Genomic DNA, 26,826 nt, shown 5'->3' with positions numbered 1-26,826 from the left:
AGAACAAGGCCCCTGGGATAGTACTGCCTCACTCTGCCAAGCAAGGAAGGCACAACAGCTCCTTCCCAAACTTCCCTGCACACAGCCTCCAGACACAGTCACATGTTGGTTGAGCAGAGTGTCTGACCCCCAAGTCCCCACCCACTGGTTCCACATGGGAAGGCATTCCACCAAGCCCAAGCTTCCGCCAGGGACTCCTGTCCTCCCTCCTTCACTGCCTGTGTCACCTGTCAGGCCACCTTGCCAAATACGAAGGCAGTACCACCACCGTGACCACACTCCTGCATACAGCCTCCACCCTTCTCTCCCTCTCTTCACCATTCTCAGAACTAGGCCCACAGCACGTCTCTCAGGGCACATGGCCGTGAAACAAGCAAGCGTGCCACTGGCCTCTCCTCATCCAGCAGGACCCAGCAGTGCTGCCCTCTCCATCCTTTCTCCCACTCACCTGGATATCTCCCACCTCATCTCTCCTCCAACCCAACTTTCCATCCACATGGCTATGGTCTGAATGTTTGTGTCCCAACCCCCACAAAAAAAAAAAAAATACTTGTATCAAAATCCTGATCCCCAAGTTGAAAGTATCTAGATGGAGGACCTCTGGAAAGCGATTAGGTCATGAGGACAGAGTCTCCATGAATTGGACTGGCACCCAAATAAGAGAGGCCCCAAAGGGCTGTCCTGCCCCTCTACCATGTGAGAACACAGTGGAAGGATGGCTGTCCTGACTAAACCATCATCAATAGCTCACCAGACACCAAATCTGCTAGCACCTTGATCTTGAACCTCTGGCCTCCAGAACTTGAGAAGTAAATTTTTGTTGTTTAACAGGCCACCCAGTATATGGTATTTTGCTTCAGCAGCCCAAACAAATGAAGACACTCACCCATCTGAGGACCTGCTTCCTTCTGCACCAAGAAAAACAGTGTAAGAACAAGAACACCTGACAACAGCAAGGTGAGGATGTGCAGCAAGGGACCTCTTATCCACTGCTAGCCACAGGCTAGTACAGTCACTTTGGAAGACAGTTTGGTGGTTTCTTCAAAACTAAACACATTCTTATCATACCTTCCAGCAACCATTGTACTTCATATTTATTTCCACCTCATTAAAAACAAAACAAAACAAAACAAAACAAAAAAAACCCGGGCTTCTTTCTCTTAGTATGCATGTAAGTTCTTCCACATCTTCTCATGGCTCAACAGCCTAGCAGAAAAGGCTGCATACTATACAATTCCAACTACACGACATCCTGGAAAAACCAAGCTACGATGGTAGTAAAAAGATCAGCGGTTGCTGGGACTGAGGAAAGGAGGGATAAAAAAGTGGAGCAAACAGGATTTTCAGGTAAGTGACACTCCACTGTCACTGCAATGATAGGCACATCATTATACATCTGTCTAATCCCACAGATCGCACTACACCAAGAGTATACCTTATGCAAACTATGGACTCCTGTGGTAATGACCCCAATGTAGGGTCATTGATCATAACCAATGCACGGCTTTGTGGGGATGTTGGCAAGGAAGAGGACAAAGCAGGTAAAGAAATTCTGTATATCTGCTTAATATTTCTATGAATCTATACCTACCCCCCAAAATAAAGTTGTTGTATGTTGTTGTTGATTGAACTCAGGCCACTTTCCACTGAGCTACACTCCCAACCTACTTAATTTTTAATTTAGAGACAGGGTCTCACTAAGTTGCTAAGGCTGGCCTCAAACTTGCGATCCCCCTGTCTCAGCCTCCTGAATCACTAGGATTACAGGCAGGCACCATCACACACAGTTAAAGTCTATTTTTTAAAAAGGTAAGTATGTTGTAATTAAATGACAGAGGTTATTATAGTTTGCTTAAGAGAGATTTGGGGGCAAAAACTCAGAATGGTGTTTACAGTGCTACAAATTATACTAATGGAGCTTTGGAAGTAATTTTGTGTCTGCTGGTATACAGACCAGTTTTAGGACTGGTAATTCAACAGGGACTTACCAGAATGGAAGTAATGTTCCAAATATGCACAATGATATGAATCAACAACAGGCATCTGCATATCCTGCTACTGCACCTGCACCTATGATTGGCTATCCAATGCCAACAGGATATTCTTAATAAGGCTTTAGAAGTATATGTAAATGTCTGTTTTTCATAATTGCTCTTTATATTGTGTGTTACTCAGATGATGGTTATTTCAGAAACATGGGAAATGCAGAAATGACTGCAGTGCAACAGTAATTATGGTACACTTTTTCACTATTTAAGTTGGATATTTCTCTACATTCCTAAAACAATTTTTAGGGTTTTTTTGTACTAGAAAATGCAGGCAGTGTTTTCACAAAAGTAATTGCACAGTAATTTGAAATAAAATAAATGAAGGCAATGCATGGCCTTCCAATAAAAGAAATTTGAAGACTGAAAAAAAAAAAAAAAAAACATTTATACACACACACACACACACACACACACACACACAAAGAAATGAAGCAGTTTTAAAACAATAAGGTGACTGGCGTGCACTGAGAATGAGCAGGAGCATGACAGCAAGAGACGGAGGCTTCCACAGAACCCACAGCCATACCTGTTTGACCTGTGCCACGCCCTTCACCTGGGTACCTGCTACCTGGTGGTTTCCCCAGCTGGACCCAAGCTCTTCTTGACTCTGGCTCCAACACTACAGACAGAACTCAGGGACAATGTTCTGGTGATCCTCTTCCTCCCTGCTATGTTCAAAATTTTTTTTATATACATCATCTCAACAGTAAACAAATAACTGTCATTTCTCCCATCTTGAAAAAGAAGCAATCTCACCTCACTTTCTCCTCCACCTGGCACACCATTTGATGTGCAGTAAACACATCAAAAGCCTGTTTCTGCTCATCATTTCCAACCCCCGCACCTTTCCCAGTCCCTCCTGAGTTTGCCCCAGTTGTGCTTTTGCCTGCACTGCTCCACTGAGCTCCAGTCAGCTGCCAATGGCCTCCTCACTTATAACCAGTCGATTCTCAGCCACCACTGCTGAGCCGACCTTTGCCTGGCTTCCACAAAGCCATACTCTGCTGCCCTTTGACCACGTGGCAACTGCTTGTCATTGTGGTTTCCTCCCAGATCACTCCATGGTCCTCTGCTCTGGCCATACTCACCTCTATGCTGACTTCACCCAATACCAAGCCACCTACCATGCCAACTCCCAGCTCCTGCCTCCTGCCCAGTCCTGACTCCTGAGGCCAGGCTTCCTGCTACTGCACCTGCACCTACGAGAGCAAATCATCTGCTCCTTTAACTTCTGATAAAGGTCTAAGATGTCTCAAACCAAATCTGACAACTAACCGTCTTCCACTGACTGAGGCCAAAAATCTTAAGAGTCATCTCTGACCCTTTTTTCTTCCCCACACCCCACTGCAGTTTCTCTTAAAATCACAGTTACTTCTCACCCCCGCTGAGGCTACCATCACCTTCTGTCTGGACTACTGCAACAGCTTCTGCAGGGCCCCTGCTTTGCCCACCCCTGCCCAAAAGCCACTCTTAGTAGAGCAACTAAAGCTTTCTGTTTCAATGAAATTGCTACTCCTGAAATTGCAGAATTCCAGATGGCCCCCAAGATCCTTCTCCCTGGTGTTCACCCCTGTAAAACCCTTTCCCTTGAACAGGGGCAAAAACTGAACATGATGAGACAATTGCTACTAACCCGGAGTCAAATGGCACAGACAGTATTAAAAGGGGAGAGTCTTCCCAGTGAGTCTTACCAGACTGGCAAGTCCTTGAGAGCAACCAGGGCTTGTCCTGGCAGCAGAGAATCAAAGGCAAAAGGATTTCATGCCAAAGAGCATCACTGCTATAGCTGTGAAGGTGGAGGGCCATATGACGAGGAGAATGGGCAGCCACAGGAGCGGCAATAGTTATGATTGTCAGCCGTCAAGGAAATGCGGAGCTCAAGTCTATTGGGCACAAGGAGCTGCACCCTGCCTGCAATCTGAATCAGCCTGGAGCAGACAACACCTCGGAGGGGGCACAGCCACCAACACCTTGGATTCATGCTTGTAAGACCATGAAAGCAAACCAGCCACACCATGACAATATAATCGTGTTGTTTGGAGACATCAAATCTGCACAAAATTCTGCAGACGCTCCCCGTTAACCATGAGTCAAAGCAACATCTTGCAATGGCCCTCTGTGCATGCAGGATCCAGTCCCACAGACCTCTCTTCCTCCTCTGTCCCGTCCATGCTCTCCCCCTCCATAATCACCTCTCCAGGTATCTGCCTAGTGAACTCCCCTACCCCTTCAGTTTTTGCTGAAACCTCTCCTCACTTGGGGTGACCCTGACCAGCCTAGTAACTGTGTAACCTGCCTTCCCCAGCTATTCTAGCACCTCCTGCCACTGTACTTTGTTTCCCCCACTGCACTTATTGCTGCCAATGCATCCACTTTGTTTACTTACGGTGTTTACCACTGTCCTCCTTCACTAGAACATAAGCTCTTGAAAGGCAGGGGCCTTGAGTTCCCAAATGAATTCCAAGCACTTAGAATAGTTGTTATGGCTTGGATGTGAGGTGTCCCCCAAGAGCTCACACTTGACACAATGTTTCCAAGAAAGTTCAGAGGAGAAAGAACTGGGTTGTAAGACTCTTAACCTAATCAGTGAATTAATCCCTGATAGGAATAACTGAGAGGTAACTGGAGGCAGGTGGGGTGTAGCTGGAGGGAGTGGTTCATTGGAGGCATGGCTATGGGGTATATATTTTGTATCTGGAAAATGGAGTCTCTCTCTCTCTTGCTTCCTAATCTCATGTAAGCTACTTCCCTCTGCCACATTGTTCCGCCATGATGTTCAGCCTCACCTTGAGTCCTGAGGAATGGAGCCAGCCTTATATGGACTAAGACCTCTGAAACTGTGAGCCCTCAAACTTTCTCTCTGCTACAGCTGTGCTGGTCAGAACCTTTAGTCACAGCAGCAAAGTAGCTGACTAAGACAGTAGTGCCTTGGCAGATGCTTGGTAAACTTTTTTTTTTTCTTTTGCGGTGCTGGGGATTTGAACCGAGGGCCTTATGTTTGCAAGGCAAGCACTCTACCAACTTAGCTATATCCCCAGCCCCAATATTTTTTAAATGTGTGATAAGAAACACATTTAAGGACCTAGCATGATACTTGGTACACAGCAGCCACCTGGTAAATGAAGTATTACAGCTGTGATTTGCTGCCAAAAGAAAACAAAGCCCAGCAGCGTCCAGGGAGGCAGCAGACTGGTGTCCCACCAATACTCTCCATGTGGTCTGCAGCAGCAGCCAAACAGCCTGTGTGTCCAGCAGAGATAGCCAGCCTCCTGCAGATTCTGTCATCTATGCCTCCACAGTGTCACTATGGGCCACATCTGTGGTAAATGCCAAGGAGAACTTCAAAATGGAGTTCACCAGGATTTAGAGAAACATCTCCAGTATAGATCACCAAAGGCCTCCCAGGTACTGCACCAATGGCTGGTAAGAGCTGAGCTGTGTACACCTGTGGTTGGAAAAGTGCAGACATTCTGCAATCCTGAGGATGGAGCTGTTGAAAATCTACCTAGTGCAAGAATTCACAACTGGGGAAATTAAACCCTTGGAGCAGGGACCAAAAAAGGGTCAGAAGACCTAGGGAAAGTGTGTGTCCATGAAAACACTTAGTTGAAAGGAAGGACAGTCTTCGGACTGCCGGCAACTCCTCACAAGTCTTTGAGAACACTGGGAACCACCACTCCTTCCTTGTGTGCTAAAATCATTCCTGTTCTCTTGCTCCCAGCCTCTAGGAGGCACCAATATTGATGGCACTCTGCAGCCTTTCCCACCTCCGGAGCTGGCCGGCCACGAAGGCCATCAACCAACCCAGTGGCAGGCCAGAGAAGCAAAGCTGAACGCAGACTCACGCCCATACATTCAGGGCCTGTGGAAAGGCCTTCTCTACCTGCTTGCCCTCCGTGGCTCGAGAGGGGACTTTACCCTCCTTGAAGGAGAAGCCTCAGTGCCCTGATAAAGACATGCAGGGTCAACCCTCTGACCTGGGCTAGAGCTCCCCAAACTTCTTTCTGCCCCGCCACCAGCACTGTCCGACAACACCCGCACTGCACCTGCCTCTCGTTTTCTCTCTGCTCTCCAGCCAAGCTCCCCTTCTTTCTGATCAGGGTGCACATTACTAAGGCAGGGTAGTGTCTTTGATGGACTTCAGAATTACCAAGTGAATATTCAGACCACAGCTACTCAGGGTGCACAGTGAGTCTCTCCAACCTGCCTTCGGTGGGCTATGAAATGCCTGAGAAAGAATGTAAAGTGGTGAGCAGGGTAAAGCTGGACACCCTCTGCCCCCAGCTCCACAAGAGGAGTTGCTGTCTTGGAGGATCCCTTCAGCTAACCAGTTTAACCCCTCTTACATCAAGGCAGCTCCTCCGCCCCTGCAGAGGCCTTTATCTCACCTTATCTGGTCCTGCTATGCTTTGAGCTGCGGGTCTCCTCATGACCTCCAGGCCCTACCCTCAGGGTCTCCCTGCTTTGTGCACTTCTCTCTCCGCAGCCTCATCCTGCTGCAGAGGGACCTACACAGGGGCTGTGCAAAAGCCTATTCGCGTTGGAATCTTTCTGCCCCCCTTCTGCCAGCACTTGGAGCTCAGCATCTTGATCAGACTGCTCCCTTCATCTTCACAACCCTGTAAGGTGAGAACCTCAGCTCATTTTGCAGACGAGGACACAGTCCCTGAGATGCTGAGTGATGGTCCCACCCCGCCCATGGGTCAGCATGCAGCTAGGTAAACAGAACATCACCTGGGACTCCTCCCCAGGCATGAGAGCAATGCACAAGCTCAGGCACACAGCAAGTGTTTTCTGTCCATCCTAATTCCAGGTCAAAGTCACCAGAAACATTAATAGATCTTGCAGGAAAGCTATAGTTAAAATGTTACAGCTCAATTCGCTGGTTCTAATTCTAAAATGGTCAAAGCAGTAGAAAACAAGTCGGGCAACATAAAAAATTTAACTAGACATGACGATGCCTGCCACATGCCTGATATTTCATGTTCAGATACGGTCCCTCCCCAACTAACCTCAACAACCCTCTGAAGTATGAACTTGTTCCTACTGTGCAGATGATAAACCTGAAGGTCAGAGACCCAAGCCCTTGGCAAGCTATTTAACCACCCCTGACTCGAGTTCCTTAATGTAACAAGAATCAAGAGTAGGTTCCTCAATCAATCAGCTTCCAGTGCAAGACACAAACACCATGCTAAGTATTTTAAGCAGAAAGGAATTTAACTCAGGAATCAGATGATTTGAAAATTGTAGGAAGGAGTCAGCTCTGAACCAGGCTCCAGGAATGGCTCCCTGAATAACACAGAAGGGATGTGCCAGGGGAACTGCCACATTGAGGGCACCAGAACTGCTGAATCTGAGGAGTGCCACTGGCACCAGAAGGAGGGCTGCAGTCTTGCTCCCTCTGCAATGGCTTTCAAAATCCAGGAACTGAAAACAGACATAGGGACTACACTACAGGAAAGTCTCTCCGCTCTACCACATCACTAGGCAGCAGAAAACAGTCAAAAGAAGAAAAATGGTCTCCTACTCACTTCTGTCCCAAATCTTTCACAAGTGGGAGAATTTTAATTTTTTTAGTTGTTGATGAACCTTTATTTTATTCATTTATTTTTATGTGGTGCTGAGAATCAAACCCAGTGCCTCACACACACCAGGCAAGTACTCCACCACCAAGTCACAACCCTAGCCCCAAGTGGGAGATGGTGCTAATTCACATGCAGAACCCTAGCTGCAAGAGACTCTAGTAAGACATTTGCTGCCCAGCTGCAGCATCCAGGAAGACACACTGGAAGGAAGGTGGCCTGGAAGATAAGCCAGCAACAGAATCCCACCCCTATGGCTGCAAAGCTTTAAAAAGGCAGTTGTGTAAAAGCAGAGACACTAAATGCTGCCTGTGCCAACGGCACAGGTCCTGCCATACCTTGAAAGCACACCCCCTTTTGTTAAGCTAACTCACCCCTCAACAATAAAGGAAGAGGCACAGCTCCTCCTCACACTGCTCTCACCCTCCAAAGGATCAGATCCTGAATCCTAGATTCATAGGGAAACTAAGACTGGTTTGGCACTTTCATATCAAGTCAAAGTTCCCACCTGAAGAATCTTCTTAAGCCAGTGGTTGCAAATTTTCATATAGCAGAATTTTTTTTAAATAAAAAGAAGCCAGGTGCAGTAGCACATGCCTGTAATCCCAGCAGTTTAGGAGGATGAGGCAGGAGGATCCCAAGTTCAAAGACAGCATCAGCAACTTAGCAAGGCAACTTAGAGAGACACAGTCTCCACATCAAAAAATTTTTAAGAAGGGCTGGGGATGTGTCTCCATGGTTAAGTGCCCCTGGGTTCAATTCCTGGTACCACAAGGAAAAAAAAAAAAAAAAAAAGCCAGGAGCAGTGACACACACCTGTAATCCCAGACATTCAGGAAGCTAAAGCAGGAGGATCACAAGTTTAAAGCCAGCCTGGGCAAATCAGCAAGACTGCCTCAAAATAAAAAAATAAAAGGGTAGAGCATCCCTGGGTTCAATCTCCAGCACAAGGGGAAAAGGTATAAGTGTAAGTGCATGAAATCTCACATGAAAAACCGAGAACAGCATGAAATCCAATCTGCACAAAGGTATGTGGTCTGCCTGGAGATTTACATGTATTTTCCAATTTAACCCTCACATTAGCTCTTCACAAGAGGTACAAATGGCCCAGTGTCACCCAAGCGCATACCGAAGGCCAGAAAGGTTAAGTGACTTTCTTAAGGTCACACAGTATGAAATGGCAGATCTGAGGATCAGACTTAGGTCTGAGCAGTCCCAGTTCTCAACCAACACACTCCCCCAGCTGTCTTTAAATTTACAATTCAAAAGGGCTCTCAGAGACACCAGGGGGCAGGTGCCTTGTGCCACTAGGCTGTCCAGAGGCTGTCCTTCTGTCTTCACAGGAAACTTCTTTTGGCAAGTTCCCCAGATCCTCCAAACACAGGTCAAACCTTCTCCCCCAGCAAAGAGGCCTCCATCACCAGCTCGAGAACTCAATAAAGAACTATGTGAACAGTGTCATGTGTAGCCAAAGCTCACAGCCCCTCCCCTCCTAAGAGGAGGATCCTGCTTAAATTACGTTATAAAATTTCCATCAGGGAAGCAATTAAACACCAAGAGTCACAGCCTGCTAGCTCTGCCTTCTCAAAAGCTGGATGAGTCTGTGGGCTACCCACCTCCTGTCCTGCCCTGCCCGGGACATCCAGCAATGCCTGGAAACATGGCTGGGCATCTTGCTTGGGTAGAGCCCCTGGCAAGGTCAGGGACAGAGGGTCAGGGACACTGTGACACATCCTCTGGTGCACAGGCTAGTTGCCCACAATAGAAAGCATCTGTCCCAAAATACCAGATGTGCCAGGGAAGAGGTACTGCACTAACTTACTTGGAAATGGGTCGACTTGAAGTTAAGCAAGGTCTGGGGTTAGGAACTAGAGAAAACTTTAGGAAACAAAACCATGCAACATTAGCATCACAGACAACTATCGCTCAATGTTTTGTCGACTTGATCTCTAACCCTACGCAGCAGTGTTCCCCATTTAAGGTTCAGAGTTAACCTGCCCAAGATCACACAGCAATTAAGGGAGGAGAGCTCAAGTGAGCCCAGTCGGTGTGACCCCTAAATCAGCACTCCTAACTGCAGCGACACCCGCAACCTCACCCTCAGATGCTGGTATATCTCCCTGACCAGACTGCAAGCTCTGTAAGGACCAAAACTCCCTCTACAGCTCAGGGTAGAGTCTGGCTCAGAGGTGTTTATTATAGTGCTGGGGAAGAAGAACAAATGGCAGCTGGGCCTGTGGCTTCTATGGGGCAGTGGCCAGGCCGGCCAGTCCTCCTATCACTCCTCTGCTCCTGTCTCACCCAGGTCACCTCATCGAGCTCTGCTCCTTCCAGTCACAAGCTCCCTGACCATCTCCACCCCTTCCTCTGAGCCATGATCTCCTAGACCAACCTCCCACAATACCACCCATGTGGCTTTCTACAGCCTAGAGACCAAGGAGGGGCACAAGGCAGGGGAAGGGGCAGGAGGAGAGGCAGATGTCAGAGGCCTGGGATTCACAGAAGGCCAGCTCTAGCCCTGGTCCTGCTCTCCACAAAAGCTGACACAGTCCACACTCGCTGGAGCACCTGCTACAGGCCAGGCCTTGGGCGGGCTCTGGAACACTCTCTGTAACTCCACTTACCCACCTGCAAATGTTCAGTGTCCACTCTCCCACCCCCAGGCTGCAAACTCACCCTCCATCATAACCTGAGGTCATTTCTATCACCACATTACCCAACATGACCCACCTAGAACAGGGCCTCGAACACAGACGCTTACTGAACAAAAGCATGAGAGCACAAGCAAGAGGCAGCAGCCGAAGCAGCTGACTCACAGAGCTTTGGGGACAATGGGCACGCCAGCAGGCCTGTGTGGTAACTGGGGACAGGGTGCCCTGAGGAGGGTGTACAGGCCAGATCCAATGCGGAAAGGAATGCATATGGCTGCAGTGCAGTGACAGCAGAACCAAGCATGGGCATGAGCACCAGTGCAGGACCACAAGTGGGACCCCCAGACAGGCCAGCCTGGTCTCTCCAGGGGCAAGTGTTAGGAATGTGAGTTATAACCACTGAAGCCACCATCATCTGCACCCACCAGGTGACCCAAGAAACAACTCATTAAGTAAGGGCCCCATCAGAGCATAAGGCTGTCAAACCATGGCTGCTGATTTGGTGACGATGACCACCTATGAGCTACCCAGAGCCACAAAAGGCCAGAGGCCAAAAAGTGACAGCAACTGCGAGTAAAGCCAAGGACACAAGAGGAACAAAAGGTAGAGTCACCCGTAGACCTGACCCACATGACTCCACAGGACCCCAGCAGTTGGGCAAGGCATGGCTGTCTGTAGGACACGGCACATTACACCAGCACAAGGCGACTGGTCTGCAGTCCAGCTCCTCTACAGCAACACAGACAGCATTACCTTGTAAAGAAGCTACTAAGTGGTGCCAGTATCCTCAGTTTACTCCCCTCCTCAGTTCCATCAGCCCAGCCCTGCTGGTGTAGATCGCTGCTTTCCTTGATGGAGCTCAGGGTAACATCAGTAAACTGTGGGTCATCGTCATTCTCCAGGGTCACAATGGCACTGGAGCTGCTCGTGACCATGAGGTCCAAGATGTCCTCATTGCTGACAGACAGAGTGGTGGACAGCTCTGTGCCAAGACTAGACACACTGCAGACGGAGACATCATCGCTACGGTTCAGGGTTTTGGAGGTGGGGCTGTAAAGCTTCACTGAGTCATAGCCTGTCCTGGGAAACGTGGAGGACTTCCGCACGGTCTGCTCCTGCTCCGTACTGGTGGGAGTCAGAGGCGTGCAGGATGGCAGTGGGCATGCACTCTGGAAGGCCCGCTCAGGGACAAGCTCTGACTCTGACTGCTTCCTCTTCACATGGGTCACACTGCAGGGGACGGGTTCTGGGTTGCCAACCTCTAAGGTAGGAATGCCAGAGTCCACAGACTGAAGGCTATGCCGGTCTTCCGAAGCACCAAGTTTCAGCTTGGGCCCATGCTCAGGTGCTGAGAGGGATCTGGACCCTTTGGCATTCACTTGTTGCAGGTTCTGAAGGGGCTTTCCTTGATGACCATCCAGAACGTCCATCAAGGCTATGCTATTTGTGGAAGTAGAAAGGTTTCCATCAGTCATCTTGGTCCAAAGATAAACTAGAAAAACAAAGACATGGAAATGAAGGTGAATATAAGACCTAAAGATGCCGTTCCTCAGACACAGTTCAATGCTATGACATCCCTTCTAGAGGAGGATGCCATGCAAAGTCCCACATACCAGAGTTTTGATTCAGAACCAGAGCAAGAATTTTAACAAGCACAATCATGACGTAAAATAGCAGGAAAATAACTTAAACGAAGAGCAAAAATCACCATCTTCATCAGTCTCACCCGCCCTCAGTCCACCTCTAACACTCAAGACAGCACTGGGGGAGCCTGAGGACTGTGCTAGGCAGGGAGGAGGTTTTCTTTTTCGGGGGGACATACTATAATTTGGATTTGAATGTCCCCAAAGGTCCACATGTTGAAAGTTTGGTCCCCAACCTATGGCACTTTTGGGAAGTGGTGGAACCTTTCAGAGGTAGGGCTTTGAGAAATAGAAAGTCCAGTGGTCCATTTTCAGAACATAGTATTTATCCTGAATTGAGATGTAAGATCTAATCATAGTCATTTTAACTATAGTCCTTCCCTCTGCCTGCCCCAATTTTAAAATTAGCCAATTGTGTAGACTGTAGCCCTGAGCTCCTCCTATCAGAGCAAGGCGCAGCACTGCATTAGGGATAGAAATGGCACGACTGCTAGCCAGGTCTGGTAGCACACCCTTCTGGCAGAGGTAAAGTCTGCCTTGCCTAGCTACTTCCCAGAACATGTTTGATTCCCTGTGGCAGCCTGATTATTTCTAACAAGGCTCAGTGGGAGGAATCTGGATCACTGGGAATGTGCCTTGAAGGTGATATCAGAACCCTTCCTGTTGCTCTTCTTACTTCCTAGCAGCCATGAGGGGAAAAAGTCTCCTCCACCATGTGCTCCTACTACAATGCACCATGTGGCCCCAGGCCCAAAGCAATAGGGCCAAGTGAACATGAACTGAAACGTGAAACCATCAGCCAAAATAAACCTTTCTCCCTCATAAGTTGTTGATCTCAGGTATTTTGACACAGTGACACAAAGCTAACACAGGGGGGACAAATGATAAATAGGATACTGCGGTCAAACATATATGAAACTAGAACAAATAAAAAAATGTTTAAAAAGACAGGCTGTAATCCCAGCGGCTTGGGAGGCTAAGGCAGAAGGATCGTGAGTTCAAAGCCAGCCTCAGCAATTTAGCAAGGTGCTAAGCAACTCAGCAAGACCCTGTCTCTAAATAAAATATTTAAAAAAAAAAAAAAAAAAAAAAAAGGTCTGGGGACGTGTCTCAATGGTTAAGCGTCCCAGGGTTCAATTCCTGGTACCAAAAAACCAAAAATAAATAAATAAATAAATGTATATGAATTTACAACCCACACATAAGGCAGGGTTCTACTCATTCCAAGGCAGCATAAAAATCAAGATATCTTCATTAGGACAGAAAAAGAGCAAAAAGAATTACACAAACCATCTGCAGTGGGACTGCACAACCACATCTGAGCTGGCCATTCTTCTCCATAAGTTCAGCCACACTTACTCACCTCACAGGCAGGGCATGCCATCCCTCTTCCAGAGTGGAAAACAGGCATCAAGAGCTAAGAAATGGGCAACGGATCCTACTGCTACCTAGAGGTAGAGCTGCAATCTGTGGGCCCCAAAGTGGGTCTTGCCTAGTTTAGAACAGCTAGTGTAAGGTTATAAAACCCAAGTCAGAAGGCTAGCTTAGCTAAACCAAAACTAGAACAAGAGTCAAAAGCATTGGTGCCACACACACATATCCAGGGCCATGTCCAAAGTGCTCTGGCCTAAAGTGAGGGGCGGTCAAAACATGAAACAGACCAGCCTGCAGAACACAGCCCACAGCAGACTGCCAACCCTAGCCTGTGTCAGGTTACCTTTTGTTCGCCTAGAAAATGCAAAACTAAGAATTCAGTCAGTGCAGGGGGTGGAGGGAGGCACATGCCTGTAATTCCAGTGGCTTGGGAGGCTGATCACAAGGAAGATCACAAGTTCAAGACCAGCCTCAACAACTTAGTGAGACTGAAGCAACTTAGTGAGACCCTGTCTCAAAAATAAAAAACAAAAAGGGCTGTGGATGTGGCTCGGTGGTTAAGCATTCCTGGGTTAAATCTCCAGTACAAAAAAATAAAAAATAAAAAAAACTAAGAATTCAGATGGTGCATTGAATCCACACCCCAGAGTAGAACAGAATAAAGAACGGAACTTTGCACTCAAGATATTCCTGGATTCTGGTCCCAGCTCCATCAGAGGCTTTGGAAGAAAGGACTGAGTGGGCACATGGCCCAGAAGCACTTTGCTATCATCCGGGTGAGGCTGAAGGCTCTGCAATGGAGAAGGAACAGTGGCAGCCAGCCCCAGGGTTGTTATCTTGGCTCCTGAAAGTTCAGGAAGTCAGTACCAAGACAGAAGCAAATTCATTAAAGGCAGAAAAGGGGGAGGGGAGTATCCGCCCTCCCTTCTCCCTCCCAGAAACTGAAGGAGCTGCTCAGACAGCACAGCACAGGAGCAAAAATAGAAAAGTGAAGGAATGAATCAAAAGGCAGAATTCAGAAATAGACTGAACCACATAAAAACTTGAAATGTGACCCAGTGAGTAGGAAGGATTATTTAATTCCAGTGTTGTACTAATTAATTACCAATTTTTCTTAGAAGGTAACACCATACTATACTACACCAGAATAAACATACAGACAACATTAGAGATGGACACAAAAGTGAAATTAATAAGCTCTGCAAAAAATAAAATATTCCTTAAACCCTCCAAAAGGATCTGGGAATCATTTCACGAGGCGTGAAACAGTGCAAGTCTGTGCAATGCTGACAGCACTCTGAATTTCTACCCTAAGTCTGTAGCCCTGTGTTCCCCTAAGGCAACGCCACAGCGCACTATCTCTGTGTTCCCTGATCTGGGAAATCCCTCAAGTTGTCATGGTATGAACAACAGGATTCACAGAAAGAAGATACAGGTAGATTCAAACATACATACATTTGAAGGTTGTACTTTTTTTTTTTTTTTTTGGTACAGGGACACTTAACCACTGAACTACATCTATTATCTTCTATTTTAAGACAGGGTCTAAAGTTGCTTTGGGCCTCATTAAGGGTCTGAGACTGGCCTGGAACTTGCGATCCTAATGCCTCAGCCTCCCAAGTCGCTGGATTTACAGACTTATACCACCACACCTGGCTACATTTTCTTAACTAAAAGAAAAATACAGGAAAAAAAAAAAAAATCACACAATTAAGAGCTAATCTTTGACAAGGTCAAAGGTAATTAAAATTATCAAAATACCATCAACACTCCAACAAATCGAATTGGCAGAGAGCCATAAACAGAAGAAGAAATCCTGACACTGCACAGGGCTTAGCACCTCCAACAGGCCCCGCTGCAGTTCTGGCTCTGCAACTTAGGCAGTGGGGCTCACGGGTACTGCACCTTTCTGCATCTTGCCTTCCCTCCTCCCCTGCAGAACAATGAGCAGCAGCACACTGTTCACAGACTGGTCTAAGTTGAAAGAAATAAGGTCTAGTGAAAGCCCAGCCAGCCAGCAGCAACACACAGTAGGTGCCCAGAAATGTGCCATTCCCTTGACCATCGAGCCACAGAAAGAGCTGTAGAACCTGCAAAAGATGGATCTAAACTGTTACAGAAGAGATGTGCATTTTCCCTGATGCTAGAGAGGATAGGAACGTGTAGCAACTCTCTTTCCTAGGAAAATCATTGCCTGGGCAAACAAGGCAGCCAGAACTGGAAACTGGTTAAGTAAGACAACAGCATTTCATTCACTGCACTTCAAGGACCCCTTCTCAGAACCTCACCAAGAGGAAAGTACAGGGAAGAAGGAAGAGGGGCTGAGAGCCCAGAGTCAACTGGTGTGACCTCTGCCCTATTCCCTTATCCTCTACCATGGGGGCTGGGGACAGCAGCCCCAGCGTCTTACTTCTAGGGAGAAGTCCGCACGCAGCCCTTTGAGGCCTCTACTGGTCCCAAGTCTGGGTTAAGTTCCTTAAACCTCCGGACCAGGGTGTCAGTCTTCAGGGAAATAAACCTAAAAGGAAAAAGGTATCTCCTCTTACAACACACTGCAAGACAAAGGCCACCTGGCCTCAATCCTTTTTGCCTGGTGCCATAAAACCAGAAGCTGTACTCCAGGCCACCTGCCTATTGCTAGTGTCACACAAGGGGGAGGTTGTACAAACAAGGTGCATGCCTGAGACAAGGCTGCGGGGTGAACTTTGGAAAGTGGCCAGAGGCAGGTGGCCTGCCTCCAAGTCACATGCTTTCTAAACACTCAGCCTGAGTTCCCTGAGTTGAGCAAGCAACAAGCCTTCCCACTAGCTCTGCCTGCCTCCCTCCCATGCACCAGCATCCTCGCCCCCAACATCCAACCCTGGGGGCCACTCCCAAGTGCGCTCTCCCTACCCAGGCCACCCGGGTTCTCGGGCTCCAGCAATGTGTGGCACAAGGAGCCACTCTCAATGCCTGTAAAGGACACCTCCTCTGCAAAGCCCTCCCCAACTCTCCCAGGAGCTAAAGGATCTCCATACTCCTGGCTCCTTTCGGCTGCACCCTACCTAAACAACTAGATTTTATGCCCATTTTCATGTCTTTCCACTGAATTCCAAGCTTCAGGCAGGCACAGTCCTTCTCATTTCTGGATACAACTGCATGGTAAAAGCTTAGCATGGATTAAGGATTCAAAAAACTACTTGATGAATTAAATATTACTAACAACTAAATTCTTCAGTGGGCATGTTTCAGGGACAGTCCCAATCAAGCAAACTCTTGGAGAGTTGGGTTATGTTCCAAGAACGAGGTGAGCACTAGAAGCAGCAACATGAAGAAGAAAATCCTTGCCGGGGGTTCTTGGCAACGTGCAAAGACAACAGACACATGCAGCTGAGCCATGGCCATCCATCTGTATGTCATGTTGGGTACCAGACCTGACAGTGAGGCACCACTGTCCACAGTGGATGGTCAGGAGGGTGAAACAAAGTTCCTCCTATCACGTTTGTCTTCCCAAGTCCAAATTCCTAACTTCCCAGCAGCACGTACAGTGGCCTAAGCAGCCTCATGAGCTCAGTCAGCTCAGGGGGTAAGGAGTAGCCGCTGCCAGGGAGGCATTTAACACAGGACTAACAATGATTAGTCACTTTCCGGACAAGAGAAACACATGCAAGATGTGAAGCATAGATAAGAGGAAGCCTGTGTTATTCCACTCAGCAAGACCATCTGAATTTGATTTGCCTGCCCCAACACTGAGCTCTGCAAGAGGCAAAAAGGAAAACTGCCTAAGGGACTAGAACAACCCTCACCCAGGAGGTGTCTTCAGGTTAAAACAAGTCAGGAAGGGGACAGTGACTCTGCTGGTGACTCTGGACAAGGCTGTGGGAAGCAATACCGTCTAGAAGCAATGGTCTGATTTTCTCCTCCTTAAAAAGCAGTGAGACTAGGTATTGATCAAAGTCTTCATAAATAAAAAAAAAAAAAACATTTATGAAGCCCAAACCAAATGATTCAGTATGTCCCCAAAGAGGAAACATGTACTCATGGGCAGCTTCAGGGAGAAGTCTGTTGCCACATGTGCTGACATATTCCAGCACCTGGCCCAGGACACATGTCCTGAGCAGCCCTTCCTGTTCTGGGCTCCTCTCCTCTCTGGATGCTCCTGAGAGAAGTATACTGCTTATGCCCCAGCAGCTAGGGGTTGCACTGCTCTTTTTTACCCTCAAATGATGGTGGACTCACCCTGGCTGCCAAGACTCCCCCAACCCAGCCATGTTGGATTTCCAGATCCTCATTCTTAAGGGTCAAGCATGTATAGACCTTCTCTACTCAGTCATGGACAAAGGGCACACAATTCACAGAGACAAGGCTGCAGGAAAGCAGGACCAGGATGGTACATCAGACACCACACTCAAGTACCACCATGAAATTACAATTTGATGAGTCCTGGGCACCATCCTCAACTCTGACTATACCATCCTGGCTCAACCCTATGAGTTAAGTAATATTCCCCACTGCACGGAGAAGGAAACTGAGGCATGTGGCTTGCCAAAGTCCATGCTGGACCCAGTTCTGTAACTCCCTGGAAGTTCTGCTGCTTACAAAGGCCATGTGTACACAGCAGGGAGTTCCTCCAGAGCTTACTACAGCCACATGGGAGACAGTAGACTTCATTTCACACAGAGAATAACACCAAGCTGAGCCAGATGCGTGACCTACCCTAGGTCTCATGGGCAGGCCCCTCCGGGTCTTCTGTCCCCAACATGTGCCTCTGGGGGTCCTCTGTGTTTCCTGGGGAAGGATCTGGTGGCACTATCAGCTTCCTCCCAGAGTGGCTGCTGTACCAGACCTACAGCTCAACCTCAGGCGGTCAACTCGGTCAGCCTCTGACATGAGGAGAACCACAGTCTGTGTGGCACCTCCATGTGAATCTACCTGTGTACAGGGCTCACATGCACCAACCAGCAGTGAGTCTCTCTTCTTGAATTAAAGTGCTGGCTGAGGCAGAAAGGGCCAAGCTGGTCCTAGATCTCAGTAATTCTACATTAGCAATTAACACTGCCTCTGTCTTCCAGGAACACATGACGCTTGGGGCCCTGTGCTCAAGGTTCAAACCCATGATCTAGCTGACCTCCATCACCACCCTAAGAGATTTGGGTGTTGCTAGCACATCACAGCCTTTAGACTGCAGGGGACATGCTGGGCTAGCCCAAGCTGACTGAGTGTGCACTCTCTCCACTGCCACACACGATGCCTAAGGGAACGAATAGTTCAGTGTGCCTTTTGCACAAAGGAAAGGCAAACACAAACACTGGGTTTGTTTTTTTTAAATGGGTTATTCTTTAAGATAAAAATAATCCTAAAAAAAATTACCTAGCAGCTCATATATTCCTTTAGAAGGTGAATGGCAACTTCCAGGCACCCTCCAGGATGCTGTTTAAACAGGTTTTCATCCCTGAACATTCAACAGACCAGGCCGAAAAGGGGTTAAACTGTTGAGGGTCCCCAAAGGCCCTCACAGCCCTACGAAACAGACACACTGGTCTCAGGTGGTTATGTTTGAAAGTCAAAAATGGGACACTTTAAATTAAGGACACTGAACATATGGACTGCTCTCTCCTCTCTAAATGTCTCAGCTACATTTAGTAAGTGACCAAACCCAACTGTCATAAGTTTAAGTACCTGTGAAGTGACTAGAAGGCAACTAACAGGCTAGGAAGATATTGAGACCACCTACTAAAAGCAACATGACTTATTATTTTAATTCTTAACCAATCATCAACTGAGCATTACCATGCACTATACATGCTAGGAGCTACACATGCTCTAAACACAAGCCTGCCAAGAACAACTAAAGAAACAGACTCAGAGAGGCTAGGTATCTCATTCAGGGTCATAACAACAAAGAAAACTGGATTCACACCAAGTCTAACACCAAAGCCCATACGTCCGTGACCTGTGGAGTACTTAAGAATACAGGCTCTAAACTTTGTGACAATCAAACTGAAAACAAGTTTTATACTTTTCTGTATATTAGATTTAAACAGACAAGTTTTAAAAATAAACAGGGGAAAAATAATGCAGGCTCTAGAAGTAGACTACCTGGGGTCAAATTCCCAGCTCCTCCACTTACCAGTTGTGTGACCCTGGGTTAGTTTCTTAACCTCCCTGTGTCTCAGTTTCCTTGTAGTAAAGTGGGAACAATACCAGACCTACCTCATTAGGCAGTGGGCAACATTAGGGGAAGAAACCCACATAAAGCCTTGAGAACTACGTCTGGCATGAGCTAAGCCTAGAAGCTATTGGCTGGTGTTATTCTTCACTGGGCACCAGACAGGGCCAGCCAACTCAGCCCCACTATTTTAGCAACACATTTGCATAAGCAGCCCAGAAACAGCCACTCTGTGCATACAAGCCTCACAGTACAGCTTCTTCCAGCTTCTTCCTGTCGCTAACATTTCTTCTTGCGCCTGCTGCACGGCTCTGAGCTCTGCACCTCAACTTCCCCACTTGTACAATGCAGGGACAAGTCATGCAAATTAACTCTTAAGCTTAGTTCCCTAATTTTTCCCAAAGGGTGTGTCCACCAATAACCCTGAGCACACAGGTACATGCCAGGTTCCTTAGAGCTGGGTCTCATTCAGAGTGTAGAGTTCACAATCTCAAGGGTTTAGAATACATAAAAACTAAGAAGGCAATTAAGAGAGGTAGTGGGAGAAGCCATATCCAAACTTGAGACTTGGGTTGGTTCTGTCCTGATAAGCTGGTCAGCAGGAAGTGTTCCAATTATGTTGTAAGGACCAGTCCAGTTCCTGCAAAGCACCTGCCTGTGCCCAGCAGGCAACCCATCCGTAATAAAACAGCCAAGACAACTATGTACTAACATTCTACAGATCGGGGTGGGGGGACCAGGACAGGGCAGGAGGGTGAATGCTCAGTCCCCAAGACACTATGGTGACTCCCTGGTGGCCTCTAGCAGCGGCAAAGTGCATGGGTGCATACAGAACCTTCCAAAGCAACTTTCAAGTTCACGTGGGAGAAAACGGTGCCCTATGCAACTTTAAGACAGAAACGCTTTCACGCAGCCTAGTCAGCAGGTCGCTGAAATGGTCACTGAAATGCCCACAGCCTGGGCTCACTCTGAGGTCCCCAAGGGCCAATCCTCCAGCTCCTGGCCAGCGTCCCCATCGTGGCCGCGCCCCCGCAGCGCTGACCGCCCTCCCTACAGGAGACGGCCCCATCTCCGCGACCGGGTAGCGGGGCGCGGGTGCTCGCGACTGGCCTCCAGGTCCCGGCCCGGCAGCGCGGAGGGTCTCTCCCGGGCTCCGCGGCCGGAGAGGAGGCGCCCCGCGGAAGGGGGCTTCCGAGGGGTCCTGCGCGCCGAGTCGGCTCCCCTCGGCCGGGAGCCCCGGGCGCGCAGGAGCGCGGTGTCTGAGGGGAAAACTTTCCGCCAAGTTCCGGAGGAGCCGCGAGCCACAGCGCAGCCTCACCGAGGGCCGCAGCGCCGCCCCCACCCGGGGCCCGCCGCCGCCGCCGCGCCCGGGCAGCCCTCGAGCGGAGGGCGGGCGCGGCGTTGTCCGGACGCACCGCGCCTGGGGCTGCCTCGCTCTGGCCGGCGGCCGCAGCAGGTGGCGGCGGCCCCCGCCCGCCCGCCCTCACGGCCCGGCCCCCGCGGAGGCCCTCAGTACCCGAGTCAGCGCAGCTGCGACGCCATCCCGGGCCGGTGGGCCCGCAGCCCAAGCCCGGCGGGACCCGCAACTCGCTGAGCCAAGACCGCCGACGCACCACAAGCAGCGGGTCGGAGGCAGGTGCGCGCGAACTGCCCGCGGCCAACAGCCGCGCGCTCTCGCCCCGCCCCCACGCGCTCTCGCCACGCCCCGCGCTCCGTCACCACGCCCCCTACCGGACTGCGTCAGCTCCGCTGCTGGCGCCGTCGCCGTCGCCCCCCACCGTGCATCAGCTGGGCTGTGAGCTACGCGCCCGCCGGCGCAGCCGCCGCGCATCTTCGGAGCGTAGTCCCGGACGCTTTTCTATTGCAAGGGCCTAACGAAGCTGCGAGAGGAGCTCTGAGAAGGCCTTTGTGTCTGCAGAGTCGCCGCAGACGCCCGACAGGGTCCCCTTACCTGATCAGCTCCACCCGCGGCCATCTTGGAAGTGGGAAGCGGCCGGGAGGGGGAAGGGGCACAAGCGGGCAGGGACCAGGCGTGGGGAGCCGAGCGGCGGAGCGCATCGATGGGAGCCCCTGCCCTGCAGGTGTGGGAGTGATGGCCCGGCCCCGGCAGAGGAGGGAAGGAGGTCTTTGTGAAAGACCCGGGCTCACGTCCGGGATCTTGACTCCGGAGTGGCGCCTTGGCACCCTCCCCGCCCGGCCTTCGCCTCTTAATCTGTAAAACGGGCTTTTCTGATTGCTCGCTCACTACGCTTTCACTCAGAATCTGACTTAATTCCCAAACCTGTCTGCCCTTTAAACCTGAGTTTTGAAATTCCAGAGCCAGGCAGTGCTGCAGGCCGATTAAATCACAGCCTCCGGAGACTAGCAGCAGGCTTTGCAAGTGCGTTTTGAAAGCTGTGTTAGGTGCAGACAAATTTGGGAATACTGGCCTAGCGTTTATATGCATTATCAGCGTTGTAAAATCTCCAGAGGTGTAATCTATGCTCAAGGCCATTTTACAGAGCAGGAAATGGCTCAGAGAAGTCCTCTGGATGGGTCAACAGCTGAGAGGAACTATGCGAGACCCTAAATGAGGTAATGTGTAGGAAACCTCACAGTAATTAATCCTCATCCCCCCTATAGAATATAGGGGGAAATTGAGCTCATCTTATTTGCTGCTGTCTTCCCTGTGCCTGTATCAAATACTTGATACTTGAGTATTTGTTAGATTGTCATTACATTCAGAGGACATCATAGCCAAAGCAAAGACTTCAGTGGCTGGAGCTGGAAGGCGTGGGTTTACATTAGGAGTCCTGAGGGTTGTCATACCATCATTACCAGAAGGGAAACTCCAGAGAGTACAGCTGAATCAGTGGGAGGATGAAAGCCCAGCCTCAGGAAGTCTGAAAGCTTGCAGTGGACCATTATCCTTAGGGATGGGCCGAGGAACCCCTAACTTGTGTCTTTTCCCCCAGAGTTCTAACAATTCAGAACCTATTCCCTTAGCGGGAGAATGGAGATTTGAAAAACAGTCTCAGTAGAATGCAAGAGAGGTCTCATGGACATTCCTCAGTGTTTGGTGTATAATGATTAAATTTCTGATGGTTTTAAGCAAAGACAATACCAGGTCTCTCAAGCCTCTGCCCTGGCAGCTGATTTTGAGCACTAACAGGAACACAGACTTGCCTCAGTCCTGCTCTGTCCTTACAACCTGAACTTAGGATGAGCCAGGTCTGCTTTGATGGTGTTCCTTGAGCCCCAGCTCCCTTCCAACCTTAATTCTGAGTCTCAGGGGTTTTAAAACCCTACAGTGACAACCGGCAATCGTCCTGAATCCAGAATCAGAGTTTGTGGTGCACAGGCTCATGTTCGGCACCCTGTCTGCCTTGCCCCACCCTCAAAGCCTGCTGCCAGGGTCCAGCCTCCCTCTGGGAGCCCATGGCCACGTACATTGGCCGTGTGGTTTGTCCAGCCTTGTGTTATCAGAGTCCAGATGGGTGCCAGGTAGTCTCCTTATGACTTGAATCCAGCAAAATCAGAAACAGCAAACAGCACTCCGCCTCTCAGCAGCTTAGTTCTTCCTCACCTGCCCAGTGCCTCAGAGAAGACACCTCAGGGTGAGCCCAACAGTACCACCCACCCCCAGCAGCATAGAGAAAGTATGTTGGCCAGCTCAGCACCATGAGGGGAGACCCTCCAGCCTGACCTCATCCCCCCACTCAGAGGGGTGAGAATGCCTTTGCTGGGATGACCAGTATCCATGGGAATCATCCCTTGCCAACAGCCTCAACAGCTGCCCTCACAGAGCTCCCAGGACAGACAGATGTACACTTTGCAAATGCAGCCTTGTCCTCTTCTAAAGAAAATGGTTATCCAGCGGACCTCAGGAGGCATACCGGGGCACCAGAGCTGGCAGGACCCTCACACATCCTGCCAGCAGTCTGAATATGAAGAGAGAAGGACAGAGGGCTCGGAGTTGAGTGAGGCAGGAGGTCAGCAGCGGGCCTCCTGCTCTGCCAGGCCCCACATGTCTCCAGGGAATCTCCTTTCCCTAGCACGTGCTTGTGCCCCCCTTCCCTCCCTCTAGATGTGGCCTTCATCCATAGGTGTTGACTGCGGGATCATGTTCATGCTTCATCTGCACCCAGAGTCAGCCCAAGGGCCCCGGCTGTTCTGGCCACACAGTCTCCGTAACCTGCCAAGCTGAGGCAGTGACTCATATCTGCAAGGCAAGACCATTCGACCCAGGTTTTGCAGCTCTACCCACTCACCATCCTCCCTCCCACCTGACTCCTGATGTGAGCCACCAGGGTCCATAGCATGGATAAAATTAATAGCAGCATCACAGTCCATTGCTAGGACTCAACTTGGTTCTGGGCCCATTCCCAGGACAGAGGCCAGTGGAACATTTATTTTCTCAGAAAAGCTTCCCCTTGGCCTAACGGCTATCAGAACTGCACCAGAAAACTCATTTTAAGGACCCAATCCCTAGAATTTGCTTGTCTCTGATCAGTTCTGGAAATTGGGTAGTATTGGGAATTCCTAGATAGCTAGTGGTTAGCGCTTCAGCAACCTAAGGCACACACAAGACAAACTTGGTGGATCCACCACGAAGCCCAGTGCTCTGCTTCAAGGAGCTGCCCCAGGCCACTCACAGCAGGGCCGTCAACCAGAGTTTTACTCAGTTTTATTTAACAAGGGCACCTGTTTTCTATCCTGCAGGAGATTCAAAGCAGTGAAGGTATGGAAGGAGGACCCATGAAAGGGAGAAGCAGAGGAGCATGAAAAGGAAAAATTCCAGCAGAATCCATTTGGTCCCGTGCTACATTTATGGGCATGAGCCTTATAAAATTACCCCCAAATTCAGGCAGGCAGTTCTAACAAGATGTTCACCACAGTGTTATCTACAACAGTAGAATGAACATAATATAGATGTCCAGCGACAGGGAAGGCTAACTAAATGGAATGACAAATGCAGCCATCACAAAACCTTTAGGGGTGTAGTTGGTTAGGAATAATTCAGTGTTCTGTAGCACACAATAAGGCAGCTTTGGTTGAGAAAAATTGTGTATTTCAAAGTAGCTAGTAGAGAGGATTTTTGAATGTTCCCAACACAAAGGAATGACAAATATTGAGGTGATAGATATGCCAATTACCCTGATGTGTACTGAAATATCACTATACTCCATAAATATGTACAATAGAATATTGTATATATTGTGATATTATATATACAACATATACTATATACACAATATAAATTTACACATATATTTGTGGGGCAAAATGTCAAAAAAATTCAATATATTTTAAAATCTTAAAGTATTATAACCTAGAGGAAGAGTTTAAGTACCAAGACATGCTGAGTATAATCAAAATATTTAAAACACACCATCCACAGGAATAAGACAGGAAGAAACAGCAAATGGAGCATGTGAGCATTCCTGCCCATCTCCTGCCTGTGTATGTCTGATAACTGAATCTTCCCCACAGTGACCACATGCTGCTTTCATAAGGACGATGTGCTAATAAGCTGGCTGGGATGACCGCAGACTCGGACAAGCACAGCCACCTGGAGCCAGAGAATGAGGGCTCTCAGCCCTTCTCATCAGAGTCCTTAGCTAAGCAAGATGAGCCCTACGCCAGGAAGACTCCAGCTCCCAGAGGCTGTGGTCTCTGTAAGGCCTAACGCTTGCTGCTGTTGGGGATGGGGATAGTAGAGTCCTATGACTAAGGGTCTGGATGACCTTCTTTCTCTGCTGCATTTCTAACTGTCCTAGGTACCCCATGGTGATCCCTGGTTACTGAGAGCCTTGATCCAGGTTGGGCTGGCTCACAACCTAAGGTCACGCATTCCCAGAGCATCCCAAGTGGTTGACTAGAAGAAAAAGTCACAATGAAATAAATGGGTCTTCCAAAGCCTGGGGCCATGGCCTGGAGTGGGGTGGGAGAGGACTTGGATCTCCTGTGACCATGGTTCATTGATCTTTAAAAGGTACCAGATTTTTTTTTTTTTGGGGGGGGGGGGGCAGGAAAATGGTGGAAATATAGAATGAATGATAAATTACACTACATGCAGGTAATTTACTGGATGCCACCTTTATGTATAAAGCACCAATTAAATTATATAAATGAGTGCAAGGTAGACCAGTAGAGCAGAAGAGGAATAGGAGAAAGGAGGAGGGAAGGCAAGGGAGGACCTGGGACTGAAATGGAGTATATTAAATTCCATGCATGTATGATTACAGCAAAATGAACCCCACTTCTATGCAGAACTGTCATGCATCCATAAAATCAAAATCAAAAGAAAAAGAGGTACCAGATGCTGGAGGTGTCCAGGCTCAAGTACTAAGAACACAGAGCTCCTGGCGGGCTTGGAGTCACAGTGAGCCCAAAGTAGAATTTTCAGAGAGGCCTCCCGTAAAGGCATTGCTTGGTTGTCTGCTGCCACCACGGGCAACATGCAGCCTGATGCAGAGGCCTGCAGACTCAGGTCTCACGTGGACCTTCATGGGGGCAAGTGGGCAGAGATGGGCAAGGGATGCAGGCCCAGCTCCTGGACCACCTGCCGTCACTGTGGGGGACCCTACCTGTGTAAGGCCTCTGCCACTGACAAGGCTGAGGTCCCCCAGGATCACAGAGGGGTCCTGGGAAGCACCTGGAACTCCCTCACAGGTGATGTACTAGGGTAGGGACCTCATGCTTGTCTGGGGGTTGGGGGAGACAATGAGGCATTGGTGACATGCCAGACGGAAGGGACAGATACCTCCAAAAGGCTACCGCTTCATTTCCACTCACCTGAAAGCCACCAGGACACTTCATCCAGCCATCAGCCTTAAATGTAACCCCTTTCCAAGCTTGGCTCCAGCCTGACCCTATAACCTTTATCCCCTCTCCTGCTTGGAGATTCCAAGCAGTCCCTGAGTGTGGACCACAGCCTGAATAGTCTGTTCCCTCTCCCTGGGGCTCCTTCTTGCCCTCTCTGGGACCCTATCTCCTACCTCCCACCCCAATTGCCAGCACCTGGCAGAGCTAACTATTTCCCTGCTAAGGGACCACAAATCCCCTTGCACATTTCTTGTGCCCTTCCATGGCTGGTGGTGACACCAGAGTTAAAGGGCGCCCTGCCCCAGGGCGGCCTGGTTAGAACTCAACAGAAAATATCTGCAGAGTGTGGGATTCTTGCTCTTCCCAGAATGTGAGGGGATGCCTTTAAAGTCCCAAAAGGGCTAGATTTGCCCAGAATCACAGGCTGAGGGTGCAGACTGAGGGGCCAGTGGCACCTTGCTCTCTGGCCTCTGCTTTTCTCCCAGGACTCTCTCTTCTGCCTCTTCCCCGTTAGCCTCCACAGGTTTTGTCATTGCCCTCTGGAACTATCTCTTCTTCTGCCTCCTCACAGAA

General features: G+C 49.1%; 1 protein-coding gene across 7 annotated transcripts in view; it reads right to left on the bottom strand.

Moving 5' to 3' along the window:
* The window catches only part of TBC1D14 (TBC1 domain family member 14), a 95,427-nt gene extending 73,333 nt beyond the window's left edge, over positions 1 to 22,094 (bottom strand). For 3 of the 7 annotated variants that reach the window (XR_013766291.1, XM_079154344.1, XM_079154347.1), the window contains exons 1-2: positions 20,963 to 21,119; positions 11,035 to 11,773 (exon numbers count right to left, since the gene is read on the bottom strand). Coding sequence is in view for 3 of the 7 variants with exons in the window: in XM_079154344.1 (XP_079010470.1) it covers positions 11,035 to 11,756 (722 nt within the window). In the remaining 4 variants the exon portion in view is untranslated. Of the gene's footprint in view, positions 1 to 11,034; positions 11,774 to 20,962; positions 21,120 to 21,397 lie in introns of those variants that run through there. The other 4 variants (XM_079154349.1, XM_079154351.1, XM_079154346.1 and 1 more) reach the window with 3 other exon arrangements.
* Between the last annotated feature and the right edge of the window lie 4,732 nt (positions 22,095 to 26,826).

Source organism: Sciurus vulgaris, assembly GCF_902686455.1.
Source record: "Sciurus vulgaris genome assembly, chromosome: 9".
Classification (NCBI taxonomy): domain Eukaryota; kingdom Metazoa; phylum Chordata; class Mammalia; order Rodentia; family Sciuridae; genus Sciurus; species Sciurus vulgaris.
This window is presented reverse-complemented; position numbering and strand designations above follow the sequence as displayed.